The 16,967-nt window shown below is 41.5% G+C and overlaps 1 protein-coding gene across 2 annotated transcripts; it reads right to left on the bottom strand.

Moving 5' to 3' along the window:
• Positions 1-250: 250 nt before the first annotated feature.
• Positions 251-6,830, bottom strand: LOC143209468 (band 7 protein AGAP004871). 2 transcript variants are annotated; one of them, XM_076425125.1, is made up of 6 exons: positions 6,355-6,830; positions 5,409-5,624; positions 4,394-4,574; positions 2,984-3,145; positions 964-1,129; positions 251-881 (listed from the first exon to the last, which is right to left on the bottom strand). In XM_076425125.1, exons 1-6 carry the CDS (start codon positions 6,413-6,415, stop codon positions 693-695), a joined length of 975 nt encoding a protein of 324 aa, XP_076281240.1. In that variant the 5' UTR covers positions 6,416-6,830; the 3' UTR covers positions 251-692. The 2 variants fall into 2 exon arrangements, with proteins under 2 accessions (XP_076281240.1, XP_076281241.1); XM_076425126.1 differs by having other exon boundaries at positions 6,360-6,829.
• Positions 6,831-16,967: the final 10,137 nt, after the last annotated feature.

Here is a 16,967-nt window from a genome sequence, read left to right as displayed (position 1 = left end):
TGTGGCCCGACGCTCTGGGCCCTGCCCACGGAAACTTTAAGTCCGGGAAAAGTGAAACGTACGTGCCACGCCATGCCACGCCGTCTTTATGAAACCCTATAAAATGGAAATTTCATACGCAACCGTATAGTGAAATCTACGTGCGAAAGGACAGGCCGCAACTCTCGCGCCTTTACCCGTCAGCTTCTCTTTCATTATCGATCGCGATGTACATACAAGGTGGTCCACTTAAAGACCTAAATTTAGCCACCTAAATATCTCCTTTATTTTTTATGACATAACAGATGCTTATCATGCAATGTAAATGGTACCGCAAGGTGAATGCTTTGCAAATTTTATTTCGTTCAAAGGTAATTTTTTCCGGAGTTTCCAAGGTCATCGATATTTTCTTTCCTTGTAAATGTACATTTCTTTCCTGGCATATTCTAGTTGACGTTAAAACGCATTCAGAGATATTAATGGCATCACCTTAAAGTAACCTCTGATTTCTAAAATTCTTATTATTTATGAGTTTTTTTTTTAGTAAAAATAGCTCCGAGTGCGAAGGGTTGATGCTCGGAAAATTTAAGGAACTTCTGTTGTATTGTCTTATCGTCTTTTTCCGAGGGAAAAAGGGGATTGGTCTTTTCTCAGCTATCGTTGAAAACGTTGAAAATTCGGAATTGTGCAACGTCAGCTCTGTCTTTGATCGTTTATCGATTCGCTCGTTTTATTTCTACGTTTGGAGGACGTTCCTCAGACGATGTTTTAAGGGTCTTCTGATCGATCTTCGAATGAACGCCACTCGTGAAAAATGGCGTCAGGAATTCGACTGGCAGCGGGAAGATAATGGTCGAATTCTTCTCCGCTGATATACTGTTCAATGTCTGCAGATACCGCAGCTGTACACATAAACGTATACAAGTTAGGACATACATGATGGTCTTCTTAAATCTTCTCATTGCCTATAATAAGAGAACCTACCTGCAGAGCAGCAGGACTCGTGGAAATGACATCACTGGCCTCCTTTAGAGCACGGGAAGCCAGCATTTCTCCTTCCGCTGCAATCACTTTTGCTCTAGCCTCCCTCGTAGCTTCCGCTTCCGTGGCCATGGCTCGTTGCAATTGCACCGGAAGTCGAACGTCCTTTCTGAACCGTGAACATTCGGTTTGGTTAGAACAACGTCTATCAAATCGTACCCTAATTACTACAAGCCTTGCTCTAATTACTACAACAACAATGTCGTTCGAAGCTGAAGAATTTTCGTGCATGATGAACAATGATCGTGCTATATCCAAAATAAACTTGTAAGAATTTCTTCAGAAATGATTCTGCCGAAAGCAGTCGCTAAGTTTCATTAGTTGAAATAATAGCTGTTGAAGGCCGATTTCACGGCTTTCTCGGGACGTGTCTTAGTTGACGGAGTCAAATTGCCTCAAAGGCCACGACACAACGTTTTTTCACACCCTATACCTATACAATCGACGTCCCTTTCTTCCTTCATATACTATGCGTGCCACCCTTTTCGAAAGCACTCGAAACCTCTTTCTCCGACTTTGGTGGCGTGCCTGGCTATCGAAGCCGAGACCAAAGGGCTCTTCGATGGCTTTCTCGATGGCACTCGAGTGTCCGCGTTTATGCGCGTTCACGTACCCCTTCGGTAGCTAGCATGCCATAGTATAGCTAGTAACTTTAGGTACCCGGACCCTCGTACAGAGTCAGTTGCTGTCGCTGTCTTTCCACCCTTCCGCCCCTAATTCCGACTTTACACGTCAGTCGGAAATCGATCTGCAGGATTCGGTAGGATTTTCATGGTAACGTGTGCTTGAATAATGAAGTAGAGTGAAGTGCCCAAATATGAACCACTGTTTGTTGATGTCATTTCTTAATTATTTTAGCATGCTCTTTTTCCAAAAAATTACCAGTTGTAGATGCATTTCCTCCCTATAAGATTCTCGGGTCGAGTTTGTTCAAAAATTAATACAGCTGGGGAAAAATATTTTTTTTGTGGTGTGTCATTTGCAGGTTCCAGCGGAAGGGGTTTTTAATATGGTACACCTTGAGTCCCTAATATGACACCTAGTGCCATATTCGGTACCCACACCAAGAATGTCAATATAATATATATACAATATATATATATTTATACCCATATTAGGGAACCCTTGGTAGTGCCATATTAGGAACTCCACGTGGTCTGATAATACTAGCTACTGACAAAGAGAAAATGAATTTCAGCCCAAACCAATCAGTTGACAAACATTAATATAAATAAACTGAAACTACAGACATGTTTAAACATTTCAAAATCACTTACCTTCCTCGAAAAAGGTACTATATAGGAAAATCTAACCACAAAAATCTATAGAATGGTGCGATTGCACTGCACACTTGAGTAAACATGGTAAACTATTGTTTAAGGATTTTCTAACTAGAGTGCGACTTCTCCTTTACAAGATATAAGGTAGTGTCATAATAGGCGACTATACCATATTTGGGCACTTTACAACAATTTCTAGAACTTCACGAACTGTAAAAGAAAAGGTCTGATCAGTGAAATGTGATGAAAAAACTATCTATCTGCGAGAGATTGCAGAATTTTTCTGTGTAAAAATCGTTCCTCCAGCTCGAACAGTTGCAGCAGGAAAAATGCTTAAAGTCGAATTTCTACAAACGGAGGATTATAGAGAGAGACGACGTTTAAATCTCTCTATGGTAGCATAAACGGATCTGCCGACCCGATGATCTTCAATCTATAACGTTGGTCTCGTTTTCCGATACGATGCTCGCATATCGAGAAAGTCGTCGGCAATCTGCCAGCAGGAGTTTACGAAATTCTCGCAACATCAAGCTCGATAACGATAGTTCCGAAGCATATTATGTGTGCAGGATTCCCCGTGCTTGATCGAGCTTCAAGTTCTTCTGGAGGGCGTGGAATATTCTCGTCTATTGCAATCGTCGAGTAGAAACTCGGATGTCTACATGTTCTATGCTGGAACTCACATTTCGACACGTTCGACCTTGACACCCCATGGATCCGTAGCTTCGTCCAAAGAGATCTGCATGGTGTGAGAGATGTTCTCGCGTTCGGACAGGATCTCCGCCAAATTTCGAGTACCGAGGACCGTTCTCAGCGTGCTGGCAGCCAACAATCGGGTCGAATGACTGGAAAATAAACCGATGATCTTGTATGCTTCCGGCGGAGTCCGGGAAAATTGATTTCGATTCACATTAAACTCAATGGAGCCAAACGTTACGCTTTTAACCATTCAAATAAATCCTTTCGATCATCCTGATAAAATAATCTACTTATTCAAAGACTAGCAAAGAAGGATTCAAACATTTTAAGCTGCTTTGCTCTCGTTTACATTTTTAAATATGTTCGTATCTAATCAATTACTACACAATTTAAGTATTGTATGAGGTATTATATCAATTTTTCATATCTACACAATGAAGAAAATCATACACGAGGGAGTTATTCTAGGTGGGCAGAAATGTTTCATTTTCGAGTTAAAATAGCTGCGACTGCGAAGGGTTAATTCATAAATGGAATTCCTCGTCTTGAATGTCGTCATTCCAGTATAAAATTAGTTAAAAGATCAAATAATATGACGCGAGAATGAATGGTGATCGACACAGAAGAAAAATGGTCTTATTTCTACCTTTTATAAAGAATGTCTTTTCAAATCCTGAAATTATAAAAATATGAGAATGATTGACAATTTTGCTTGTCTCGCCAACGAGAATACATTCTCATTGAATTGTACAAATTTCTTCAGAGCAAAATAGTTATTTTTACATACATCAATTGATCTATTAAAGTTCTTAACTCAATTTTTGAGGGCCATTTGACGATCGAAGATTAATAAAACAGTACATATTTTACATTTGGCTGATTTGATTGAATTTTCAGGAACCACTCGAGGATAGAACATTGTTCTGATTGTAGCTGTCTGGAACGGATTGGTTAGGACGAATTTCTTTCTGAACCATCAAGCAGAGGTGCGCGACCACGTCCACGAGCCTGAAGAAACATGGACGCACAACTTGCACGCGAAATAATCGAGTCGCTGGTACCGCCGCGTCGCGCGCCGCACCGTCACAAATTATTCAAGTAATTTGGTCACGCTCTCGTAACCCCTCGACGAGCCGTCCTCCGCATTTTTCTCCTCCATCGTCGCATTCGCTCTCGAGACGGAGCAAGACCGTGTCCGTCCCCACGGAGATGTTAATTAAAATTTCAGGGAATCGTGTCCGCGTTAATTAACTCGTTGGTTCCCAACTCTATAATTTCCGAATCGAGAGCGGCTGCTTCGAGTCCCAGAGCTTTTTCGTTTTCAAACCGCTCGCGGACACAATTTCGTGCTGTCGTTTGCTCACAGACTGATTTTCGTACAAAAAGTTAATTACCTGTAATTGGCGATTTTGACGACAGCGTTCAACGGTTCCTTGATGCGATAATAGACGACCGCGTCGACGGTCACTGTGACAGAGTCCTTGGTGAGGACTTCCTGAGGAGGAACGTCGAAGGACACTGTCCTTAGATCCACGCGAACGCAAGTGTCCACGCATGGCATCACGAAGAACGTTCCTGATTACAGCTACAGCTTTAAACGCGTTTGTATCATTCGCAAAAGAGTCATTCTATGCCAAACCGATCAGTTTTTGACGTCACCCTCGTCGATTTCGTTCTAAATGAAATATGTTGTCGTCCATGCGATAATTAGGGGCGGTTTAAGTCATTATTTTGCCGGCTTGAATTTTTTTAGAAATGACAGACCTTCGTTTGCAATTTTTGCTCATCTTGGAGAAAACGGGCCTTTACGGATTTTTATCTCGGGAACTGTTTGTCCGATTGAGCTACATTTTTTTTTTGTTTTATTCTGAAAGGATTGGGCTATTGTAAAATCATTTTTTCAACCTCGATGATTAACTTTAGGATGTCGAGAAATGTAAACAAATTCTTCTTTCACGTTTTTTCTCGATGAGAGGCCAGAGGCGAGTCGAGCGCACCGCTATTATGATCAGTAGATTGCGGATCTTTATGCAAAATAAAAACTTTCTACCCGAGTAGCAACGAGTTGGGCTGAAATAGAAATGTAATTTCTTTCTTAAAATGTTTAATAGATTGAAAATAATGTAACACTAGCATTAAATTCGTCTAATGATTTTGCTGTTTCAGATTACACCTACTAATTTTTCTTATAAATGCATAAAATCCGCAGTTTAATGATCAGTTGTTGACCGCTGGTCTCAAAACAATACCAGCAGACCGTACACGACTAAATAACCTTATTTATACCTCGAGAACAATATTAGTAACCACTCTTGGTCACGGTGTCGTTGGCGTGTCACGAGGGTGACGTCAAAAAGTGATCGATTTCGCATGGAATGACCCAAAACCGTCAATTGCGATCATAATCACCTGGACCACTCGCGTCGCCCTTCAACCGACCCATCCTGAAGACGACAGCTCTCTCATACTCCTGTACAACCTTGAAGGTGAAGCACAGAGAGAACGGCAACGTAACCAGAACCAAAAGGAACGATCCTATGGTCGCGAGGATTTCAATGAACCTCGTAGCACGATCCACGCTGCTTCGTTCCGTCATCTGAGATCCAATGATCTTAGCAGACTCTTCTACAACCGATCAGAAAGGAAAGGATCAAGGAAAAATTTCATCGAACAGAACAGGTTGTTTTTCGACTTTCTTCGAAGCTTCTCTACTGTCTTTCTCGAGAAGAGAGAGAGAGAAAGAAAAACAATCCATCCGGCAGTCATCGACGATTCTCCACGTTCGGAAAGAAGAAGACAAAGTCATTGTTGGGACGAAGAATGCTGGGACAATCGACGGAGACGCGTTCACGCGTGCAAGTTCACGGCAGAGCGTTCACGGTTCACTAAAAGGCGAACCTACTCATAGCTAATGTCGACGGGAGACGTTTCACGGGTCTGCGATCAAACGGGAAGCGATTGTCCTCGAAAACAAAAGTCTCCGACGTTTTCCCACCCTTCTTCGTATCTCCAGTGGTGGCTCGGCAGGTCTTCTAACCATTGTGTTAATAACCAGAGAAGCTTAAGCATTGAGACTTTGTGAGGATGATTTTCAAAGACGCTCGGAGATCTACGATTTCAAATGGACGGTTCAAAAAATGTCTGGTCCCTACAGCATCGAAAAACATCGCACAATTTCACAATTATACTAATTGCTCTACGGTTTGAAATTGCACCTGCTCCTTCACCCACTCTAACCTAATTCTAACATAATTCTAACAAAAAGGTACTCGATCACTAACACAACGATCCCGAAGGCGTAGAAGGCTTTCTGCATAAATTGGCAAATTTTGCAACAATATTCAACAATTCTCACTGAACTCTACGAAGCACTCGACTCCTCCACTGTCGGTTTTCGTGCAACCGAAGTGCACCATGGGTCGCTCAAGAGGAGCAACTTTCCCCGGCGTCCTTGAAGAAAACTCTTCAAGTTCTCTCCCTCTCCGGGCTTCGTTCGACTTTTGGCAAAGCGTTGATTCCGAGGCAGGAGTTTAGCGGCAGCGATCTACGGATCGGTGAATCCGGCTTCGGCGAACGCGGATCGCATACTAATCGCAAGAACAGTTGCGAGGGAGGTCCCGAAGACGGAACAGTCTTTCGAGAAGGCGGAACAGAGACGATTCGATTACCGACTACCGAAATAGCGAGCACAGGAGGATCCGCGGACGGACGAGGAGATGATCGCTAGGCTAACCGGGAAACTGAGGAACACCGGGGGCTGAGAGACGCATCCGGTGCGAAACGCTGGATCTCAGCCCGGGGAATGGATCGGATCTGGTCCGCAGCGAACCTATGGCAAACTAATCATCCTGGCCGCGCGGCACAAGCCCGCCTGCTGTTTATGTACTCGCATAACTGCGTAAACTCGCGCGACGTCTGGATCTTATCGTAGTTGCTCCTCCTCTCCGTTGATCTGCCTCGATGTATGGTCCAAGTGAGTCTTCGGCGAATTTTGAACGAAGTCCTTGAGAAATATTATCTACGACTCTTAACCCTTAAGGGGCTCCTAGACGATCAATAATATTGTCAATACGCCTATCAATAATATTAACGAGGCACATTGGATGGGCATATTGACCGTTTAGAAGGGGTTCAAACACATTGTCAATTTATTGAAGCATATTGATAGAAACTTTGATTGCAGCTCATTGACTGGAGCCGTATTGATGCGCGCATTTACGTTTAGAAGGTTTAGTTGTCAATATTTCGTCAGTCTCGACTCGGACGTCGTACACGCAAAATGGCTGGCGCGCCGATCAAAAACGATTCTGACGCGCAACGAAAGTTTACTATGTTGCTTATTACGTTATACCGTGATTGCCCAGAACTGTGGAAAGTGAAATCGAAAGATTACTTCAACCAAAACAAGAAACACATTTCTCAGGAAGAAGTAGTTGACGCGTTGATTCGGTTCAAACCGGATTTCGTCGTTGAAAAATTCAAGAAGAAAATAAACACTTTACGCACCAATTTCAACAGATTTCAAGGCAATTGAAAACGCGAAGCGGTCAGGTGCATCAACCGACGAGAGATCCCAAAACCGAAGACCTGGTATTTCGACGTTATGCTGTTTATAAAGGACCAACTAGAAATAGCAGAAACTGAAAGTTCAGAGGTAACACCTCGTCACAAAATACAGTACACAACTGTTTCTCAAAACAACACTTTGGATTCTAGATTGATGAGATTATTGAAGAGTATTGACGGGAGCTTCAATATTATTGTCAACCTACATTGACAACATTATTGATCGTCTAGGGCAGAGTAGGGCAATAATCAACTAATATTTCAAAATGACTAATAGTCTTTTTGAATGTTAGTCATAGCAAAATAGTCATTAGTCAAAACTTTTTGATTAGTTAGTGATGACTAAATGGAAAATAATTAGTCACAGCTCTAAGTAATCGTTAGCTATTGCTTATTAGTGAATTAGTAGTTGATGATCATGATTAGTCATCAGTCACTATTGTGCGTTAACATACATTAATATTATTATTTAGTTATCACTAACTAATCGAAAAGTTTTGACTAATGACTATTTTGCTATGACTAACATTCAAAAAAACTATTAGTCATTTTTAAATATTAGTTGATTATTGCCCTACTCTGGTCTAAGGGCCCCTTTATAATACTCTCCGGATATTATTACGTTATCCCATAAGTAAGCCGTTTTTCGAGCGGTTGAATATGTTAATTTTGTAAACATATCTTTAAGTTTGTTTTAGGTATTTTCAGAAAATCTGACATCTTCTCAACTGATAAACTTCGTGATTTCTGTACGAGGTCTCGAATTTTATCTTCGAAGGACGCCCGGAACGTTCCTCGTCTTCTAAACAAAAAGTCTCACTTTTAAAACGTTGAAGCTACTTCCTAATTGTATGAGATGAAAGCGTTCTTTCTCCGTAAACAGCACATATGTTGTTCGTGGCGATTGTTACTGAACTTCCTTTCCGAAATTCATATGACATGAGATGTCGAAAATGGATACGCATTTCGCTCATGATTTTTCACTGCTGGGGATCACTGTGTTCACTATTTCACGATCTTATACCCACGAAAACCTTCTATAGACTGTTCCCGAACAGTTGCACGTAAGTGCATTGGTCCCTCATCGGCGTAAAGTGTTTATAAATCGACGCGCGAAATGTATACACAAAAATCGGCACGAGCTTATGGGATGACCTAATATTTTAACCATTATTGTTTTACATTTTAAAGTGAATTACATATATAATGAAACTATGATCCGTCGTTTCTTCGCCCTGCGCAAGACTATTCAATATTCGTGATCCCCAACAACACTCGAGACAGGTTATTGGGTAGAGCAAATTCGGCATTACCTTGTGTAATCTAAACGCGAGGCTTCGTAGTCGTTGGATGCAGTGTTGGCTTACCGTTGTATCCTGTGGCTGATTATTATTAATAGGCTGTACGCCTAAAGTCAAGCTAAACCCGCCCGCGGCACCGGATGTCGCAGCCGCGGAATTTCTTCGGGGATTAAAACATCAAATAAAATAAAAATTATGCGGAATATAATGATTAGACAGCGAATTTTATGCATTTATGGCAAAAATGAGTAGGTGTACATTAAAATAGTAATAACATTAGACGATTTTAAAAACACTGTTATATTGTTTTCAACTTATTCAACATATTTTAAAAGAAAATAAATTTCTAATTCGCTCCACTCTGTTACAATGCAGATAGAACATTTTTATTTTGCATAAAGATCCGCCGTGTAATAATTATAGTAAATTTTTTCGGGAACACGTATGACAATTTATTACAACTAGACTATTATAACTTTCTACCTGAATTTTTTATTTTATTACTGCAACCTCATTAATAGGTTCAAAGTAACGCAACAGTATTTTTAAATTCATCCAATGTTTACACCATTTGAAATATTACAGCTATTCATTTTTGTTATAAATGGATAAAGATCCGCTGTCTAATTATAACCACAAATAACATATAATATATGATAAACAGGGTGTGCCACGTAACACTTTTCACGATTTTTCAATTAAGTGCTTGCGATAATCTGACAAAAAAATATTTTAAACAAACGTCGATCAGTTTTCTCGATTGGCTATACATTGCAATAAAAAAAGTTTGAAAATTTTCTTTTTTAGTGTTGCATCTTTTAAATGGTATTATACTTCCAGGTCATCCGAAGGCCATGGTATACCAGGTCGTTGAATTCGTCTTGATACGGGCTATAATACTGTTAAGTCAAAAATACTAAGTGCCATTTTAAAAAATGAAGGTGCAAGGCCAATACTAAAAAAGAAAAAAATTTCGAACTTTTTTTTATTACAATGTATAGCCAATCAAAAACTGATCAACTTTTGTTTAAAATATTTTTTGTCAGGTTATCGCAAGTACTTGAAAAATCGTGAGAAGTGTTATGTGTGACACCCTGCGTGTACAAATTAAAGGTGGAGGGAGCTAATTAAAACCTCGAGCAAATAGATATGCACAAGCTCCTCCCAACAGGAAATACGTATAATAATTCTTGGACCGAAAATCTCGCATTCTTGTATCGATAAAATTGATTCGGAGTGGTTGACGCTGTCCACTCGTTGAAACGGGTCGTCGTCGTCGTTTTCGGTCAATTCAATTTCGCCTCGGGAAGAAGGATAAAACCACAGTTCCTGCCAACTAGCAGCCGCCTCTTAAAACAGTGTGCGAGCAGGTTTGAGAGAATGGCAGTCAGTAAAGAGCTGTGATGGCGTTGTTTCCTTCTGTGGAACAAGCGGCTTTCAGCACGCAGAGATGTTTGAGCCTGAGTCCGTGTAGAGGCGAGGCTTTCACGCCGGTAGTTTATCGTTTATCGCGAAATTGCGATCCTTTACGCGTCGAGATTCGAATCGAGGAAAAGAACAGTCTTCTCGCCAGCTCGGCAACTGTAAACTCGACGTGGCCGCGTGCACGGGCGTTTCATTAGTCTAATGGATTCCGATACGGAATAAGAGAGACGGACGGTTGCGAAACAGCCTTGTGCAAACTGTAAATACGCGGGAGCACGAGATCGATGCAGATGGCGATGGCGATGACGATGGCATTCGCGATGGAGAAAAAGCCGCGAGAAGATTAAAATCGTGATGCCCGAGTTGACGCCCTCCGGAGAAAAAGTAAATTGCAGCCACCCCGTCAACGACTTTCCCTCCAGAAAATCAAGGAGATACTCTTCCCTCGACTAGTCACCCGCCTCTGCCTCCATCTTGTTTGCAACGATCATCCGGTACTATCCGTTAATCAGCTAATCTTTATCTTCCGACGATTATGTCATAATTAGATTGCGGACCTTCTTGCAAATTCCCATTTTTACACATTATTTTACGGAAACCAAAAGGAAGATTCCTTCTGACCAGAACGAAATAAAATATCTCGCATTATACATAAAATATGTAATTGGACCCCATACATTTTTCGAGCAAAATGAAAGAAAAATTCTGTTCGCATAAGTATTTCTGAAATTTTATTGATTTTTAAAAGGTAAGTGTACAACACTGAAAAATTTTAATAGAAAATCTTTGAAAACTTCCCATTCCCCAACTTTTCATTTCCGGTTTCACTAGCCAACGGAAAGAGCAGACTGTACATTCATATTTTTTCAATACAAAGAGAGTTTCGTCAAAGTAATCCAGTTTCATTAAAAGACGCATGAAACGTCTGTTTTCGGTTAAAAGAAAATCGATCGTAATAGTTAATTAATATCACCGTGGCAGGGATGACGATTCGATATAAAATCGTCAAGTTATGCAAACGGCTCTGACATATTGATCGCCCACAGTATATTTAGGATGAATAAATACTCGCGATGTATTAATCTAACTGGATGGTTGAAAATAAAATCGATCAGAGTAAAAGATAAAATAGCAGATAGTAATATATTATATGTATAGTTGAATGATATTACTGTCAGAGGAATCACGATGTCCAGAGCCGTCCAATCAATTTCAGAACCAGCTAATTCGTTTCGGGAGTCGATCTCGATCCGATCGAACGATCGGTTCCTTGTTCCCCGTCCCTTTTCCCGCGTTGGAAAGTCAATTTGACCCACTGTTGACGAAATAGCGTGGAATAATCCAGACATGAATACATCGCTGATGAAAAAACGTTATCAATACGGTGCAATGAATGGTTGACGGTGACCAGGTATGTCGCGAGACTAATAAAACGCGTACATGTCACAACGTTCTCTTCCTCCTTCTCTCTCTCTCTTCGGCTCCCTCTTCTCGCGGCAGCGCGATGAAAATTCCACACGCGACTGGTCCGGAGGCGATGGGAAACATTGAAATAGCTGTATTCCGAGTGTACACGGAAATCGAAAAAATAAAAAACACTGCGGAATACTGGGCCGGAAGTCGATAACAACCTGGCGGCGTATCTCTTGAATATTTTTCGGGTGCAATCAAATGTCTTGTGCATCCTGCCATCTATTCAACTACTAAATTGGAAATAACAAAACTATTTGTTGGTTCGGAAATTAATTACGTTTCTTCAAATTGCAAAATCGTGGTACATCATGACAGCTGACATCTCGAACGGTCATTTCCTGCTTCGTAGTGCTTTCTAACTATTCAATAATAATTCTTTTGCCATCGCATCAAATATGCAAAATCAAAGTACGCATTTCCATCTCCTTTTGCGACAATTCTGTGGTTGTAAAGGTAAAGATAAAAAATTTAAAAACCTTGACCTTTACATTTTCCTTCGTAATTCCGACCACTAACATTAAAAAAACAATTATTTATAGATTAGCTAGTAAATTAATCCTTCTAAAGTCTCAGAAAGTACTCAATCTGTTGGGTCCATTTTTGAAAAAGTTATTCATATTTAAAAGATGTACGAATACTTTGTACACTCACTGTACTTTCACGTAAATACGTAAATCCTGTACTCTCCAGATCAATGAATGCATAAACTCAAATTTTTCGAAATTGTAACACGCGGCGTTTGTCCTCACAACCACAGAATTGTCTTACACTTTTCTTTTATGTTCTACAAGAGGATCAGAGGAACAAGTATACGATCAGAGCGTGGTAAAAGGGATCAGAATACGAAAGGATGAGAAAAGGACATTGTAGGAACACGGCAGGGTTAAATACGAGTGTCCTTTGTGTCCGTGAGAGGTCGATCCTGTGGCCAGGAGAGGCCGCCTTGAAATCCTTTCGCGTTTCTGGATCTGGTCGGGCAGGTACACCGAACCAGATTCGCAGGAGGCCATTGAAAAGAAGGTACATCCTCTGGTTCTCCGGTTAGGGGCATTTTAATGCAAATGCAGGAACATTGGGATTCCCGTTGCGGTGGCGGCGGCACCAGCGAATCACGCGGAAACAGAGGAGAACATCCCACCGGTAAGTCGTTCGCGGGTGAAATTTTCGCGAACCGAGCGGGTCCACCCGGATGAACGCTTAACGGGCCGCATGAAAAATTCATGCGACCCCATCCGCCGCACCGGGATTATGCCTCTGACCGGCACGGTGGTGCATTCTACGAAACCGCAGGTTTTCCCGAGATCCAGTGTCAAATCGAGGCCGACGGCTTTTCGAAATCGGCGATCCTTTGCGGCCACAGGTGCGAGGAAACACGTTGGTCAGTTTCAGCAATTTTTTTCATCAAAATGCACGTCGTATTTTCTTGGAGCTTTTCGTACAGACCTAAATATTTTGTCGAATATTGCGCCGAACGATGCAGATAGCACACGACGTTTTAAAGACGTTCATTTTACGTCCATTTTATATCTGAACATCTTACGACCTAAACTTTACGTCTTTAAGACTGGACGTCGGTTGAACGTCCTGACATAAGACGTCCCTAACTGGACGTCTTTTGGAGGTCTGAAATCTGAATTGTCTTTGCTACGAGTTACAAACAATTAAAGATCGCGAAAATTGCAGCTTTTCCACGATATTTCACACTTTCGAACGATGACTGCAGTTTGTTTTCAAAAATTGCAATTAGTTGGAGGAAGAAGAAATGTCAAGAAATACAAAGAAATTTCTAGACAAAGAAATCGGTGATTTAAATTATCCAGAAAAAGTACTAAATAAGTAACACAAATAAATCATTTTAAATATTATTTTAAGGCAATAAAATTTAAAGCATTAAGTAAAAAATTATTACAAAAAATATATATCTATAACGATAATTATCTGTAGATAGGAATTTAGTAGATGGGACAAGAATTCAAGTCATTTAGTCTCGAAACAGATGCCTTTGAGACGTCTTATTTCAGACGTTCAGGCCTAAAATGGATGTAAAATGAACGTCTTGTTCTATCTGGGTCGATTCTCCGTTCTGTTCGCCGATATTAATGTCGGTCCTCCGTTCGGTTCGTCGTTCAGGCATGTGCGAAGCATTAGAAAGCAGAATAAGACAAATTTTCTCGATTTCACAAAAAGAATGTCGACCTGCTCGAACCGGGAGGTTCAAGGTAGAGGCGTCAAGTCGAGGAAGGTCGACTTGCTCGACAATTTCATCATAATCCCGAAGTAAGAATATCGCCGGGCTAATAACGCAGGCAGACGGAGTCGGCAGTCGTAGTCGGAAAGAAGAAGCTTGCACCCGGCTAATGTAAGGCAAGGGAATCTTAATCTCGTTGGAGCAGAAGCGGAATAGATAGGGAGCAGCAGCCACGTTGAAGCGATTCCGCGGGGGCGCGTGTAGCCAGAGCAGCGTATCAACCAATGCAACGCAACGAAACGCCAAAGGAAGAAAGAACCAGTGCTAGCGACTGAGCTCGGCGTTCGACTCGCAGATTTCCCATCCGGCGTTCGCAGCCCTAGGGTGTAATTCCAGTAATTTAATTCCTCGGCTTAATATGGGGATCCCGGCAAGTCGGGGAAACGGCCAAACAGAAAGAAATGGAGGAGAAACGTCGAAAGCATCGCCACGGACCGCCCCTCTACCGAATTGGCCCAAACGGACGACCGTTTCCACGAAACGCGACGAAAAATGCGCACCGACTAAATAAGCTAGACATTTTCGGTGTTCCGAGCTAAACAATAGAATACTGATTTTATGTGTTAGGTCATTCGGAAAGTAACTTCGTTTTTCCATTTATTATTACCAGACTCGTTAAAATACGGCAAGGGATTAAGACCGCACAATCACTGCGATTCTAATCTTCTAATTTCCACCTGATTAATTACACGAATTCCGTGCGTTATTTTCGCTCGCAGAACAATCACCAATTCTACAGTAGCTCCAACAATATTTGTAAACCCGAAAACGGGAGAGTATACACGGACAAATTCGAGAACAGCGTACATCCTGCCTCCGTAGGAGAGTATGCTAGCCGACACGGTGATCCTGTGGGAGTGCTTGAACTGAGATCTCGTTGTTAGCACTCCCACAACCCCTTCTCATCCTCCATCTTTGCGTATACGCGTTGCACGGAGGCTAAGATTTGTTCTCGCTCAATTTCGTCGTTGTCATAACGTAACTAGTCGAAGCCTAACCGATTGAACGCGATCTACGAGCTCGATACGATCAATGTCCACCGAATTCGATCCTCGATTATCGGAGTCGTTAGCGATGACTCGTGATAATACTAACCGTCCGACCGTTTCGGCAAACGTTTGCAAGGCTCGGTCATCGAATGTTCACCGTGTTTCTCGATCTCGGGGCCTAATGGCTGGGACGTGCTGCTCGTTGCCAAGCCGTTCAAGATCTTCCGATTATACTCTCTCACTCGCTTTACACACGCGTGCGCGCCCGTATCGCATCGTAAACCCAGATTAGACGCGACAAAATTAGTGGCGAAACGCCTCCGAAACTCGATTCCGAAGTTTCTATACCGTGGCGATCGAACCGATCGGGTTCGCTGCCAGTTCCCGAATGAAAGTCCTGCAACTTTTAGCACACGCGACATCCGCAGATACGTCTCCGAACCGTTCCGGACACCTGCGAGCCGCACATCTACTGCACCGGTTGGGGTCTCGTTCCGTTTTATCATCGTTCATACGACATCTGGCACTTTCGCATGAATAGCATATTAACACTGCGACGAAACAATTATTTTTACAGTAATGGTTACATTTTATTTGAATTACTAGTAAATACATCTATGAGGATTTAAGGAGGATTCGATAGGGTACATTTCAACTCTGCACCGCGAAACTCGTTAAATCAGTTTCTCTTGTAATCCTTTTAATCATTCCGCTGTTTCAAACTGCAGCTACTCGATTCTTTCATTTTTGAGAATGAAAGCCAATTTTTGTACCATTTGGGTACAGATATAGTGGAGAGGTGAAGATCGAGAATAGCGACGAGATTAACTAAGATAATTATAATTAATTGTGATTGTATACAGTTAGGAGCAAAACTGATCACACGCACTTTAAATCAGAATAACTTTTTTATGAATGGACCAGACGAGTTCAATTTCTCTGTAAAAATGCATCTGGTCGGAATTGTAAAAGACAATAGTAAAAATTGATTTTTACGACTTGTTCAGCTGAGCCAATAACGAAAATTTAAAACATGCGTTTGGTCAACTCGTATAAATTATATACGCTCCAAAAATTTCATTGAGATTGGTTAATTGGTTTACAAGTTATAAACGATCAAAAGTGGTAAAAAGGTCAAAAATCTTGAAAAATTGCAATTTTTACCACTTTTGATCGTTTATAACTCGTAAACCAATTAACCAATCTCAATGAAAGAGATTGAAGTCGTTTGGTCCATTCATAAAAGAGTTATTCTGATTTAAAGTGTGTGTGATCAGTTTTGCTCCTAACTGTACAGTGGAGCGGTGACGAGAGAATAACGGTGTGGACATAGAAACAAAAATCACTATATTCTCGTACTCAGAATAAGTTTTATGACGTTTTGTTCTATGATCTTTTGAAATTTGTCAGGCAACTTAAAGATCCCATGCTCGTAGAATTTCTGTTTTCCATTAGAAACTTAAATTGTTCTAATATTTCTACTGTTTTAAATTACACCTACTCATTCTTGTCGTAAATGCATAGAATCGACACCACATATAGCGGATTTCGAAAAATTGTATTCAACAATTTTCACACACACGCGGATTCACTATCCAGGATAAAATCCTTGCATCGCCGTCTTTCCGCAGACAATTTTTCATCGGATGTTCGCGGTAGCGTCGACTCCCGGTGGAAACTTTTGATCGTTAATGTATGTTCGAGAGGCAGAATATCGACGAACGCCGACGTCGCCGTTATCGCAGCCTCCGTCGTCGTCGTCGTGTCTTCTCCTGGCGAAAAGGCTCCTTATAAATTGTACCACGGGTATACTTACCGGCTCGACTTTGGGCTCGACGGCGCGCCATACAATGGGCTCCAAACGAGAGCAATTTTCCCGTCCTTTATTAGCGGCGAATCAAAACGTTCCCGGTCCCCTGGAACGCCGGAGAGTAAATGGCGGCGTAACGAGAGCCACGGAATTTCA

Source organism: Lasioglossum baleicum, chromosome 6, assembly GCF_051020765.1.
Source record: "Lasioglossum baleicum chromosome 6, iyLasBale1, whole genome shotgun sequence".
NCBI lineage: Eukaryota > Metazoa > Arthropoda > Insecta > Hymenoptera > Halictidae > Lasioglossum > Lasioglossum baleicum.
The sequence above is the reverse complement of the archived record's forward strand: the minus strand, read 5'-3'. Positions and strand labels throughout refer to the sequence as shown.